Consider the following 15,432-nt stretch of genomic DNA (forward strand, 5'->3'; position numbering starts at 1 on the left):
TTTCAAACTTGTCTTGTATTTGATCCTTTAATACAATAACTAGTTTGTTATTGCTGCCAATCACAAGTAAATCATCAATATATAATGAAATAATTAGAAGTATTTCATTACCAGTTTTCTTTACATATAAAATGGGTTCGCTAGTGCTTCTTTCAAAATTCATTTCTTTCAGATGATTGTCAATTCTTTCATATCTCGCCTTTGGTACTTGCTTCAAGCCATACAATGCTTTGTGTAGTTTGTATACTTTGGCCTCGTATCCAGGTACTATGTTGTGGTTGCTCGACGTAAATTTCTTCCTTCACAAAGCCATTTAGGAAGGCTGACTTTTCATCCATTTGTTGTATCTTCCAGCTATTTTGAGTTGTAAGAGTTATTAGTAGTCATATGGTGTCTAACCTTGCAACAGGGGCAAAAGTTTCAGTGAAGTCGACTCCATGTGGCTAGCTAAACCCTTTCGGAACCAACCTCGCTTTATATCTATTGACACATCTATTAGGATTCATCTTGGTTCTGAACACTCATTTAACACCAATTACTTTCTTATGAACTGGTCTATCTATTGGAAAATGTGTATATATTGTAGTAAACATGTAACTGTTTTCTATTTATTTAAACGATAAATAAATAAATAAAGTTAATTGCACATTTTACTATTATGTCTTTTGTATTTCTTTCTTTTATATTTTGCATGCATAGCGAAATTGTGACAAGTAAATATTAGCTCATTAATTGTCTAAGTTCAAACTGTAGATAAGTGGCATTGTAAGAATGTTTACATTGCAAGAAAGACAACTTATTTTAGTAGATAATTTAAATGAGTCCATAATCACGTAAAAGAATCAAAGTGAGCATTTGGTTCAAACACTTAGAAGGATTATTATGTCGTTTATAATTTCAATTGGGGATACGGCTAGTTTTGGCTATCGAAGCAGTTGACTCTACGAGTAGAGGTATAGATGCATTTATTGGTAGAATGATACATTGAACAGGACCCAAGATGAATTAATTCTAAATCCGTTTGTGAATTAATTCACTTGTGATGTTCATGATGTGATTTACCTAAATCCTGAGTTAGTCACTGACCATGCATATGTAACTCATGTGCTGTAAAGATGATCAAGCCCATAGCCGGTATATTGGGTATATGACTTGTGTATGGCATACCTTTTCTAACAACAGTGGAATTCATAGCTCAATTAAAGAGTTAATGATATCCTCTCATTGGCATTGTGTTGATTGATAAATATGGAACGTAGTCATGGGTTACTTATTTTTGAACGAGCAATTTATCACAGTCATTTGTTGACAGTGATCATATTAATCATTAAGAAGACACAATGGTGACAATGAAATAAAATAGGATTGTATTGAGTGAACGAATTTAACTCAAAGGAATCAATGATATCATATGAGGGTAACACACACATGACGAGGTCATTGGACAAAACAGTTGGATGAATTGTTTTCGTAAAGAGTATAAAATAAGTAGTTTTCAATTATTGTACTTCTTGTAGGCTGACTACATTTTTAAGTAATTGTAAATTATTGGAACGATAATTCTGGGCATAATTGCAATTACTAGAGCTTAATTGTATGTCTGATTGGTCCCTCCGCTAGCTCAATAAAAGCTCGATCGAATTAAATTTGAATCAGAAGAAAATTCTACGACTTTGGAATAATTTAATTAAGTCGATTTATTTTATGTGGAATTAAATTTGGTGGTCGTGAGAATTGTTCAACTAGAAAATTTGATTAAAGAATTTTTTTGAAAAATTAATTTGAAAAATCAAAGCGATTTTTGAAAAAATTAATTTTGATCAAGTAAAATTAAATTAATCAAATTAATTAAAATTAATATGATATTTTTGAAAATTAATGTTCAAGTTAGATAATTGGCCCAATAAGGAATTGAACTTGAAAATTGGACCTGAGATCATAAATTAAGCTCAAGAGCCTAGAACCGATACCAAGACTCAAAAAACTGGTCTAACCGAGTCTGGTACGTGAAACTAGGCCGACAGTCTAACCGGTGGCTAGACCAGACTGGTCAGGTCGTCACTGACCCTAATCGAATTGACAGTAACCGAACCTGCTCGAGGTGCTGTAAAGGTGTCGTACCTGCATCGCCAGACATGGCGGTGCCAACGACTGCGACAGCGGCGTTTCAGTAGTTGACGGTAGTTGATCTTTGGTGGTTGAGCAGTAGAAGTGTTACATTTCTATTGGGACTCTAAAAGAGAATATAATTTCAGATTAACAATTCAAAAAATATTATTTTAATAATTTAATATTAAATATAATTTAATACTTATCTTAATAATATTTTATTAATTTAAGAGTGGGTTGCTCTATTAGTTAATATGGTTTATGGATATGCCACCTTTGTTAGACCTGTAGTCCCTACAATGTGTGCTCGTCTTATCATGGGTCTGGGAGGGTTTTTGAATCTTGATCGGTATGATTTGATTCTCGCAGTTCTTTAGTTCGTAAGTTACTCTGCAAAGTTGGTAAAACTCATAAGATAGAGTTATAAGAATTTGTGAATGCAAATTTTAGCTATGATATTAAAAAACAAAAAACAAAAAAAAACCCTTAAAGCCTGCAGTTGAATTGGTGATTTGCTTGCTGCCATTTTGTGCTGTATTTGGCTTGGACTAAACCAAACCTTTGGCAGGTGTCAGAGATCAGAACCAACAAATTTATGAAACTGAAGGTCTTTTGTTTTTTTAACCCATCAAGGTTACAATAAAGAGTCAACTGGTTAAAAAAATTATATTTTTACTGATATTAATACAATTTGTATTTTTTTCACACAGTGAATAATAAATAATCTTGAAAGTTATATAAACAATGAGGAGAAGACATGAAACAGAAGATTCTTTATGAATAAAATCATTTTCAAGATATGATAAAGAGGGCCCATTTTGGATAGGGTGTGGGGTTCAACTCCTGAGGAAAAATAGCTTTCCATTGCCCAGAGTCTGATGATTTTTACAGATTTTCAAACCTGGATTTTTGATCTGATACCAACACTACATTACACTTTCTTTTTCAGCTCTGGGAATTTTCAGGCTTCAAATTTGGGTGATATTGTAAGATTTAAAACCACATGTTTGGACGTTTTTTACAATTGAAACTTGAAAGAGAATCCCATAAAGCCTGATCAATTCATTCAACCCAGAGTTACAAACAACAATACATATGAAGTACCCCGTTTTTATGGATGGGAAACGGGGCCCCTCTTTCGTTTTCTTTTCTTGTTTTAGTATTCTTTTTTGTTCCTTAATTTCCAGCATGAAAGTGTCTTACTGCTACTATATGTTTTGATTTTGAAGATGATTTATCAATCTATGTATGTATATTACTTTATCACTTTAATTCACCAACATGTCTGAATTAATGTGCTATGTGAAGTAGCTATCTAAGGCAGAGGACAGTTACTGGAAAGTAAGCGCCAAAGAGAGCTCTTTCTTTGTCAATATCCTTCAACACACCTTAGGCTTTATATAAAAGCTATATAGTTACCATCATTTCATTTTCCCAACATTTGGGTCACTAAGATAGGGGTCACACTCCTATACGGGTGAAGAACTCTTTCAATATTGTTTTTTTTTCTTATTTACAAGACTCGAATTCAAAGCTTTATTTAAGAAATATTGAACTTTTAACCACTTGACCTAATAGATATTGGGTTAGATATGCCATTGCTGCTTTCTCTACCAGCTTTCTGGTACTAAAGATAAATAGTTTTGGGTTACAATTCTTCAAACACCCTAATAAAACACCAAGATTTGGTGCACATGCACTTGACAATTTCCCAATTAAGATTTCAGGAGAAAGGTTTATTAGTAGGGTGATTTAGATCATAGTAAGGTTGCAATATAGAAATAAAATTACATAAACTAATGGATAAATTAAATTTAAATCACAACTTTTACTTGTTGATTTGGGAAAAATTAGTCACTAAACAATTCTGAGAAAGCTTTTAGAATTGCATAATCAATCTATTGGGTTGATTCCTATTTCATTACTAATAGTAAATTCATCCTATTACAACTACACAAACATCTCAAAAGCAAACCCAACGAATTTATTTTCTTTAAATACCAAATATCATAACCTTTTTTGGGTAAATTTCGATAGACTGTGGAACATATTAAGGCCCAGGGATCATGGCAGCCCTCAAAGCCTGACAGCCTTTGAGGGGGTACCCCACGTTTCAGAATGCCATTGATATCGTCATCCTTGGAGGAACACAAAGCAAAATGCAAAGGCCAAAAAAGCACGCCTCTGCCTCTGACTCGTACCGCACCCGTTGCTTAAGCATGCTAACTTGGCTTTCTTCATATGTCTCTGAGGCCGCCAGGGGAGGTGGGATGGGTTCCCCTCTGCCACGTGATCCACACTTGACGTCATCCACTGAGAGGGACCGTACAATTTGGGTGTTTTTCGATATTGAATTATTGAATAATGCAAAATTGATTTTTTTTTTTTGGGCATGAAAATTAACGTGGGGGCAGATGCTGCATGTGGGATACGCATAATCATGCTATGCGTGAAAGCTTGTGTGCACGGGGAAAATTGCCCTTCACTAAAATGCAGCAAACAGGCCAACTTAATGGTCGTTTAACTAAGTAAAAATGTCTATGTCCGAGCAATAGGGCCACCAGTGCATGAGTGCACGACCAACATGGTTCAATGGCCCAAACTATCAAAGTGCAAAAGCTACTTTTGATGATAGAGCATAACCCAAGTGCATGCTGCAATTGAGATTGCAGCAAGGGGAATATATATGTATATATTTTTTTACCTGAAAGATCGAACCCAAAGTGAAAACTGGAATGGAGGTTCTTTTGAGACCTGACAAAACTGCATTCCCCCACGCTTGACAACAACATAACACCTTGTGACTCGGTCTTTTATTATTGTCCTAGGGAGACGCCATTCTAATGCAGCAAACCAACCCCTTCCATTACTCAATTGATGCAATCCCACAAATTTAAAGGACCAAAAAAAACAGATTAGAATGAGGTGATGTCATCTTAAGCTTGTATTTGTTGCTTGTTAAACAAGTAGTGTCAGTGTTACCAGTGAGCAGGGATGATGCTTGGGGCGTACACCTGGTGTCATGCTTCGTTTATAAAGTCCACTTGCAGATCTCTTACACTAACCTTGTTTTTGGCTGTCAATAATAATAATTTGGGTTTTCTGTTTTGAGGGTATAGTCAAACCAACCCTCGTTGTCCACAATGTCCTTAACATACTCGACTCTGGGTTTTAGGCGGCATCCGGGACTTTCGCTCGGCCTATGGAAGAAAGGGAAAGGGCATCTTTTCAGAAATGTGAGCAGGCAACCGACGAGACGCCTGGTCTTCTTGGGGTCTTACGATAGTCCTACTCCAATCACATCTGAGGGAGTAATTTTTTTCATTGGCTAACATCTGGTTGTTGAGAGGGGCAGTCTACATCATCGATTGAATCCATGTTCCTATTTGATGTGATGTGATGTCTATTTGGGTTTCTATGGACCTTACGGTGGACCTTACGGTGAGAATCTAAGTTAAATTGAACCGGACATTCTTGGCCCGTATGCAGTGCAGTGCAGTATTTATTTAAAATCAGCTTAGAAGAACTGGGCTCGTTGGAAGGCTGGAGTTTTTATTTAAACATGGGCCCAAACACGTAAAACCAAAGATAATTTACATATTAGCTAGGAGGAGGAGGCTTCTTCTTATTCGGGTTTCATCTTACCTCAAAAACTTACAAACATCTCTAATTACATCGTTCTCGCATCAGTTTTTTCCCATTTCACAACATTCACAACTTCGGCATTTACAGAAACTACTCGGCTAAGCTCTCAGCCATGGAGCTCCTCATCTTAACACACACACATAACCCCTCAAAGCTTAAACCCCACAACTCCCAATCTTCATTCATAATATCGGCCTCTTTGTTGCCTTGGTCCAGGGAAAAAGAACTCCTCATCTTGGTTACCAAAGATCCTATCCACCTCTTCTTCCTTGCTCTTGAATGCCAGTTCCTTTGCTTCCTTCTCGAATTGCTGAACATAATTCCCCTCCCCTATAGAAAGAAATACCACAATTAGATGAAAACAAAAACTAAAGGAAGACTGTTGGGGATCATGTGTATTTGTTTTACCTGCAAGAAGGTACCTAACGTTGTTTTCTATGTTGACCTCAAAGCATAGAATCTCTAGATTATTGTTTCTTGAAGCAACTGTAACGAAAGGATGCCCTGCTGGAACAACGAACACCGTGTCGGATCTCAAACGTGAGCTTATCTTTTGATAACGAGACCCACTCTTTCTTCCTGCTGAATCCTCCTGACTGGACTTGGGGGAAACAGGAGGTGATACCATTTCAAAGTATCCTTCACCTTTCACAACAATGGCTATCTTTATTGCCCTTGAGTTGTAGAATGGGGCTGACATACATCCCTGAACATAAAATAACGTCATGGTTGGGCTATCCATTACCTGTTATAAATAGTTCAAAGGGGGAATAATTATAAATAACCTTGGTGATGTTGACATAGGAGACCCTGAGATCGAAGTCTTTAAGGCCCTTGAATTCTTCTTCTTCAACTTCAAAGAGCTGACCATATCTGTTACAATGTGAAGGCTGACGCTTTCTGAAGAGGTTGAATGCACTCTCTGATTTTGACTCACTTCCAAATGGCCACAAACCACCGCCTTTGCTGCCTTCCTCATGGCTACTCATGGCCTCGATTTGTTCTTTGGAAGCTTCGAGGAAGGGTCCTTTGCCTTGTTTATCGAAAAACTTCTCCAACTTATCTCTTGAAGTCTGGTTAATTATGGTTTTTAACAATTTTAAGAAATAAGCAAAACTTGGTCACATTCAAGCTCAATACATAACGTTAAATACAGCACTTTTACCTTGAGAGCAGCTTCAAGGATTTCAGTGCTAAATGTTTCGTAGAATGATTCTGGTTTTGCACCACCAGCACCATAAAATACCTGCAGAAAGGAAAGTAAAGCTTAGGGACTATGATTTATGTTTTATAACTGTGGGAAAGAGTGGATTTTTCACCTCGTAATGATCTGGTTGATTGATGGGTTGCAATAACTTGACGATAAACAGTTTCTCGTCGTCATCTCTGTTGATCAAATATAGAGGAGTCCCAGCACGAACATAGATGATGTCTCCAGTTTCAATGTTAAAGCTCTCTCTCTTATCTTCATGGATCAGCGTGAGTGTTCCACGTCCTGTTATGCACAAAATGCAGAACTCAGTCAAAATTTCAAGTTTTCTTCTTTTAATATATGACATTAATATTTGAGAGAAATTAAGATCATATAACCTTGAGTGACAACAAATATGGCGTTAGCATCGAAATGATTTGGGACTACGAATGACTTTGGACTGGCAACAAGGAGGGCCAGTCGATAATTCTCAATGCCACGAAGAATATCCGAGTTGTGTGTGAATTTGGTGAGAAGATCAACTCTTCCTTTCCCTGTCTTGATTGCAGTAGAGAAATGTTTATCTTCAAATACGTAAGGATTGTGCTTTTCCTCTTCTCCTTCGTCTTCTGCGTCTTCTTTACTCTGTTTCTTGCCTTCTTCCTCCCACCGGCTCGCATAATCTCTCCGCCATTTCTGTTGGCACCGGAAGAGGCACAGCTGCCGCACCTCTCCTGCTAGTCCCGCGCACCGGCTCTGGCACTCACTCAATCCGTCGCCAGGGTGAAATTCGACATCAGGGTCTTGCCCAACTTCTTTAAGGGACTCTCTATCCTTTTTCTCACGGTGGTACTCTTCACATGTCCTCACACACTCTTCCTTTTGTTTTTCATCGTATTGTTGCTGGACTCTGCATTGGTGGGTGCATTGTTTTAGCTCAGGGTCTTGCTTAGCAAAGGCTAAGCAGCCGGCATAGAGAAACACAAGAGACAGGGTTAAAATAAGTGTAGAAAGCTTTGATTTGGCAGACATTTTAAAAAGTGTAACTTGGTGCAGAGATTTCAGAGATGGAGATTGGGATTATATATGGTGCATGGATGGGAAAGAGTGGCAAAATGCGTGCATGCATGGAGACGGGTGTCCAGTGTACGTGTCAAGGCTAGTAAATGCTGAAAGGCCGCGTGGTGTTGGCTTGCATGGGATGAAAAAAATGAAGGGACCATTTTGTTTGATGACGCTTTGAGTTCGGAATGGAGAGAGAGATCGCGTTCGCGTGGCATCATAATGTCTTGAGAACGGAGCCTTCACGTGGGCGCACGGTTATGGCAAAGTACTACCACGTTGGACATGGTAGGAGGCTGCATATCTGGACTTTGATGTTGTCGTTTTATGGATTAATTTTGTTGATGCAAGATCGAAGTGGTGACTCACGATGGATCACTCGAAAGGCGGAGAGTTACAGAAAAATAACAGTGATGGGAGTATCGGTTGGTAAAGAGAATTGAGATTCGAGAAAAGGAAGGGAGATAGCAAAAAGTATCGGAGGACAGAATGAAAGTCTTATTCTATTTTAATGTCGTGGTTCCGTAAACTTAACTGATCTACTGTTATCTTATCTTGATGAGTATGTGTTGTCGTGTCAATACAACAAATATATTTTATATATAAGTAGTAGGTATTCTATTTATGTCAAGGGCCTCATGGAACATGCTCGTGAGATTATAAGCTCGCAAGGTTTTGGCCTCGTTGATACCCTTGGCTCACAAAATGATCTTTTCGAAAATCGGCTAGATGCAAAGTAGGCTTATGGAAAATTTATTTTGATGTTTTCAAGTTAAATTAGAGTTTAGATTATTTTAGTTCAATAGGATTGAGTTTTACAAGTACTAATTTTTTCGAGTTCGAATTATTTCGGATTTAAATTATTTCAAATTCAAATTAATTTTGAATTCAGATCAATTCGAGTTTAGATTTATCTTTTTTATTATCAAATCCAGTTAAATCGAGTTTAGGGTCAAATTTTGCCGATTCAAGATGCATAGATAACCATTTTTCAACCGTGAGAAACTTAACAAATGCATTATAACGCACAAAGAAGAAAGTGCTGAATGGTTCATGCAAGAAAATAAGGCACCATAAATAGCTATACTCTAGTAAACTGTTTAACCTCGGATGTTTAAATACAATCCAAAATATTTAATTGCAAGATCTGCCAACCAAATTAAACTCTAGAAGCGGACCTTGATCAAGAGTATTATTGATGATAGGCAAATGCCCCTGAACCATGGACCATATCTCTATAGCCTCTTTGCCCCATATGTTTGGTGCCTCGAATGAGATTGAACAAGGTTCTTTAAAGGTCAGGCATGCCCACCCCGGTTTTAGGATCGTATGTATTCTGCAACACAAGATCCATTGGAGTATCCTTGGGACCAGCTGCAACACAGAATAACCGGAATAAGTTATAGGCAGAACTTGAGCACTGAGGAAATATTTTATATAACAAATTTACATCACTGTGCTGCACTGGTTTCCACTTCCTACACAACTATCTATGACATGCTTATGAACAAAAGCCTGTTTCTTAATGATGGTTAAGAAGTGCAAATGGACCTGATACCTTACAGGAAGGTAGCATGACCCAACTAAACACAGCAGAAATAACAGACAAGTAATAACAACTATCTTTGAAAAGGAAAACTGCCAAAGAAAGTATCATCTTTCTGGATTTTAATGAAATTTATGCACACAATACCAAAAGCCATGTCGTATTCTTCATTTGCACCTGACAATTTAGAACCCATGACAGACAGACAAGCAGTGGTGAAACAGAAGAGAAACAGAAATTTTCAATTTCAACTCTTCACAGTCTCTGATTGATATATATATATGTTACACACTCATTAGGACATATGCACTATCCCTTCAGGTATTCCTTAAAACGAGGGAATTAAACTCAAATCACACAAGACTACCCCCCCCCCAAAAAACAAAGTGATCGAAGGAATTTCTCCCTCAACCATCAACTACATCCAAGCTTTTAAAAAATTGGATTTAAAGAACTGAAATGAGTATACAATGATAACAGCAATAGGCAATGAGCATACAAAAGATACGAGGTAACCAAGTATGCATGTAAAGGAAATTTGGAATATTTACATAGTGCCATTGTTAGAGTATTTACCTCAAACATTTAAGGTAAATATTTACAAACATAGAATCATATATATCAAAGTTCCTAGTTTAAATTCCAATTTATAGCCTTCTCCAGAATTGCAACTATGTAGGCAAGCTAGTTGTAGTCATTGTTAAAGCATTCCATGTACTGTTGCAAATAGAAAAAAAGCTAAGTTCTAGGTCCTTGAAAATTTACATTTTAGGGTACAGTTTACTGTGTTCTATTTAGAGTCTTTGACCAGTTTTCTAAGTCCTAACTTCCATTGATAGCCTTCTTAGGTAACCACTTATAATACCACTTCATCAATATCACTGAACTGAAAACCGACTAACAATGTTTACAATTTCCATCCTTCTGATACAACAACGACCATCTTATTATTATAGAAAATGAGCTGAATTTCGAATTCATATAGGCAATGAGTTCTTCCTGGTGCAATTCCAAAAATAAGGTAGAAATGCTAGCCATATATATATGAAAAAAAGGGGAAAAATTCCACTTAAATTGGGGAAGAACAAAAAGCATAGTGAAGTACCAACTGTAGGTCTTGGTGTAGTCCTTATCTTCAAGATCTCAGGGCGAGGAATTATCGACCCAGAAGCTCCTATACCTCTAGATATCTCACCTTAGTTCCATCTTCTAGATATTTAACTCCAACCTTACAAGGCTTCCTACAACAATAGTAATCCATCAAAAAAGCTTTCATTTGTTAAAAAATAAAAAAATTTAAAATATACAATCAGAATTAAAGCCAATACCCAGTAACAGGATCAAGAACTTGAACATTTGAGGCATGAAGTGGAGCCTCAACAGTAAATATACCACCTTCATGACCTTGACCTTGCTTAATGTGCTTTTTTACCTGTAAAATAGGAAAAAAAAAACTCTCTTTTTTTAATACTTCCTAGTAAAAGAGAAAGACGCGTATCTTAAAATTTGAAGAGAATCTAACCAGATTTTTCCCTTCAACAATTACACGATTCTGAGAGCGAATAACGCGTTTGATAATGCCAGTTTCACCTTTATCTTTGCCCCTGATTACCATTACCTGTTCAATCCATTACAATTATATATATAATTGGTTCGAATTTATCTTGAATTTAAAAACAAAATGGGAATTTAAAATCAGATGCTTACATTGTCACCCCTAAGAATTTTCCAGTGCCTAATAAGCTTCTCAGCTGCTTTCCAACCCATTTTAATCTTTACCCCCAAAGCTTCAGAAATTCAGAACAAAAACAGATAACTGAAAAAACAATAACAAAAAAAGGAAGGGCAGAGAGTACCTCAGAGAACTAAAGCGCGGAGTTTTCGCCAATGATTCGGAAGCTCTGGATCGTGCTCCTGCTATATCAGGTTTTAGGGTTTTAAGTTTATACCCTTATGGATTATCGGGTTTCCGACGGGTTGGGAACTAAAATTCTTTGACAACCCGTTTGGTTTCAGCTTTGGGCTTTTCAAAAGAGTCCACTCTGTTTGTTTGGGTAGGTTCAATAATGGGAATTCCATTGAATCAAGGAATGGTCCTCAAAAAGATTAGAAACATAAAAGCACAAAGGGTAAAGACCAAGCCTAGAAGATAGAAGCCGAAAGTCTATATAAAGAACCCTAAGCCTAGAAGCAACCCGAATATAAACTGAGAGAGAGCTGGCGCGAACCGTCGTCGGAGAGAATGGTATGACCACCTGATTGAAGATCGAAACATACCCAGAAACACTTGATCCAAAAAAGTTACTATAACTAAAAAACATTGGTAAATCACAAACAGCCCAAAAACAAACTCCTCTTTGAGCTTCAGTCACCAATATTTCTGCCAACAGAGACAAAGTTAAAAAAAAAATTTCAGGATGTCGAAATTAAAAATGTAATTTTATAATTTTAATAATTTGTATCTTTATAGGTTTTAAAGGACTAAATCAATGTTTTATTATTTTTGAGGGGGTCAAAATGTAATTTTATCATTACTAATTTTTAAAATTTTTATTTTAGGGGGGTCAAAGCCCCTGCCAACCCCCTGGCTCTGCCCTGTTTGCGAACTAGTGCATTCTTTCTATTTTCAATGTCCATAACTTACTTAATGGTATCTGATATAGCTATTTCAAGAAAAAACTTTCATATTAGGGTTTTTCTTTTTACAACAATTAATCTAAAAGGGAAAGTTTCATATCAAGTCCCTGAACGTTTTGTTTTATCACACTTCAATCTAGTGTCGTTACTATGTCAAGCAGCATCAATAAAAAATTACTTTTTTGAAAACCATAATGGTGCCATCAACCAGTCGCATGCCATCGATATTCACTATAGAAAACATCTCATTTTCATAATGAAAATGTTTCCTATACCATTTTTGTATTTAATTATTTTTTAATACTATTTTTATTTTAAAAAAACTCTTCAAATCAAACATTGACAAAAATAAAAAGTCACTTACTCAAGCAACGAAAATCAGTCATTGAAGGCACAAGATTCATAATGTATTTCACATTTCAATGATACAAAGATATCATTCTGATCCCTCCCATGTGATACCCATAGAAATGATTTAAGTACAACCTGATTTAACCTACGAGGAAAAATCAGTGAAAATCTTAGCTCGAAAAGTAAAATAATTAAGAAACAAACACATGTCGTTAGTGAAACTGCTATGGTGAAACCTAGCATTGAAGATGCCACTTGGCAGCCAGAAGAGATGATGAGATCATAATATCCCCACCTCTTTTCAGATAAATTTTGAGGATGAAATTTCTTAAAAGATGGGAGAATTGTAACGATCCAATTTTAGCTGATATCAAAAATTACGGTTTCAGAAGAGAGTTTCATAAACCGAAAATCAGTGAAATCATGAATAGTAAAACCTACGTATTTAATTTGAAAATATATTATTGGACGGTTGAGAAATTAAATCGAGGAAATGAATAATTACAGTAGAGGGACTAAATTGTAATAGTACAATCTTTATTGATTTTTAAATTATGAAATGCTTGATGGATTAATTAGCAATTATGCGAGGGACCTAATGGTTATTTAATCATTATTAGTCATGAGTTAGTGGATGAGAACAAATCATTCCATCCATTTCCACTAACTAGTTTAATATATAATTATAATCATTCATTTGTAATTAATTAAGTTTAATTAATCCCCTAACCTTGAATATAAATATAATGTCAGGGGGAGAGAGAAGAATACTCATCTCCTCCATCATATTGTCATGTTGTACAAAAGAAAGAAAGAAAAAAATTGTTAATTTTTGTAACAACTTTCATCCGACTTGAATGTCGGGTCTGAGCTACCGAATGTTATAACCGTTGTCGGAGCAACTACCATTAAACATACCATAATTATATCATTTAAACAAACATTTATGTCTTAAGCACCTTCATAATATGATATACAACTAAATTCAAACCTTAATTGAGCTTATGAAATCTCTTTTATTAACCCGAGCACGAAATAGGACCAAATTGTAAAGTTTTAAAAATTCAGGACTGATGTCATGACGTCACCTTCTCCATGTCGTGACGTCACCAAACTGTAACACCCTTCACTTATCTCCATCACTGAATTAGGATTACGGGATGCTATAGCACTTAACAAAACAGAATCATGCTATATCAATTCAAAAATTATTAAAATATTCATTAATCATAAGACATTTAGTTAAACATGTTATTCATGCATTTTCAGGGGTTAAATTGAGCTTACGAAAGCTCTAAAACAATCCAAAACTAAACAATGACTAATTTGAAACATTTTAGAAAAGTATGGCAAAAATACAAAACAGGGTCACACAATCGTGTCGCCAAGCCGTGTAACTCACTGTGGTCGTGTGAACCTAATTGCCTTCTAAATCAACATACCACATATCCGTGCCATTTATCCATGTATGGCACACAGCCATGTAACAAGTTGTGTATCAGGCCGTGTGTACCTATAAGAGCCTTTTAGATCAAGTTATACATCCTTAAGATCATTACCCTAGAAACAAGCATTGAATTATACTTCAACCAATTCAAATACATAAAAAATGTGCTAAAACACAACTCAAATCACCCTACCTAAGTGCCTAACCAATGTACCAATATGGCACAATCACAACCAATTCAAAATATACAACCTAACCATTCATACAAGCATATATTTAAACACCAATATGCATTTTATCATAAATACCTCTTAAACCATACCATTCTATCAACTTAAAAACATGCCTAACTTTTACCAAAGTAAACCATACACAAAACTCAATCATACTATTACTTTAGTACCTACCAAAGCTTACCCTATGCATGCAACATCTTATTAACATGATTGCATATATCACAACAATCAACTAACACATATACCCAATATTTCATCCAAGTTTAACCATTTCCAAACAATCTCATAATCTAAGATCAAACATACCATTTCCAAACATGATTTCATCATTTACCATATATGCATACCATAATAATCTTTAAATTCAACCTATTACATGATTACATTAAAATTTCATTACAACTTTGACTTAGAACTTCAAAACCATCAATCCAAGATAACCTATATACATAACATATAGTCATTCAAAACTCAAACAGCAATCAAGAACCATAATACCAGCATTTAAGATTGACCAAAAACAAATCACCTATATACATGCCACAGAACCAAGTTTTAAATGATAGAAAGACTACTAATTCAACACCGGGATAGTGTGAGCTTCTCGACAATCCACCTGACACATTCCGCAAGTTGACACTACAGGGGAAAAGGAAACAAGGGAGTAAGCATTACCAATACTAAGTAAGTTCACAAGTGTTACAACCAAGTAACTTACCTCTAGTTATAATTATACACTACATGCTACTTAACTTCGTAAAGTTCGTCTATCATGGCTAATTAAACATCAAAAAGGTGAGTTCAACATTTATCATACTATAAACTAAATCATAAAACATTTTGATTCACTTAATTCAACATTTCATTATCGTTCATAAAACAAATAATCATTTAATTAATTCACTATCTTAATCATATTATACAATATATTTAATTGCAATACATCCCATTTTAAATTAATGCAAAACATTATTTTTCATTTCATAGTTTAAATTCTCAATCAAATTCATATTAAATCATCTAAACTTCATTCCCATTTCATATCAATTCGTCCCTATACCAAATATATATATCGATTTCTAATTTAATGTCAATTATTACTTAATTTCATAATATTAATTCCAAATCACATTCCATCTCAATTTCCAAATTCATGGTTTCATTGAATATAATCAATCAACGTTCTCAACTCATTCTACAATTTCAT

General features: G+C 35.5%; 1 protein-coding gene and 1 pseudogene across 1 annotated transcript; both read right to left on the reverse strand.

Annotated features, from left to right (window-relative positions):
• Window positions 1-5,641: 5,641 nt before the first annotated feature.
• LOC107931543 (vicilin Pis v 3.0101) lies at window positions 5,642-8,013 on the reverse strand. Its single transcript, XM_041082382.1, has 6 exons — window positions 7,345-8,013; window positions 7,074-7,249; window positions 6,920-7,000; window positions 6,540-6,827; window positions 6,163-6,460; window positions 5,642-6,084 (listed from the first exon to the last, which is right to left on the reverse strand). Exons 1-6 carry the CDS (start codon window positions 7,976-7,978, stop codon window positions 5,933-5,935), a joined length of 1,629 nt encoding a protein of 542 aa, XP_040938316.1. The 5' UTR covers window positions 7,979-8,013; the 3' UTR covers window positions 5,642-5,932.
• A 1,049-nt stretch (window positions 8,014-9,062) lies between these two features.
• Window positions 9,063-11,889, reverse strand: LOC107931550 (50S ribosomal protein L24-like; annotated as a pseudogene).
• Window positions 11,890-15,432: the final 3,543 nt, after the last annotated feature.

This window comes from Gossypium hirsutum, chromosome A12, assembly GCF_007990345.1.
Source record: "Gossypium hirsutum isolate 1008001.06 chromosome A12, Gossypium_hirsutum_v2.1, whole genome shotgun sequence".
In the NCBI taxonomy this organism is placed as follows: domain Eukaryota; kingdom Viridiplantae; phylum Streptophyta; class Magnoliopsida; order Malvales; family Malvaceae; genus Gossypium; species Gossypium hirsutum.

Bases quoted from the DNA above. Each gene is read 5' to 3' on its own strand.
- LOC107931543 (XM_041082382.1), bottom strand. From the start codon at position 7,978: ATGTCTGCCAAATCAAAGCTTTCTACACTTATTTTAACCCTGTCTCTT. The intron at 7,250-7,344 runs GTTATATGATCT...TGTGCATAACAG, and splicing joins CATATTTGTTGTCACTCAAG to GACGTGGAACACTCACGCTG. The intron at 7,001-7,073 runs GTGAAAAATCCA...TCCTTTCTGCAG, and splicing joins ATCAACCAGATCATTACGAG to GTATTTTATGGTGCTGGTGG.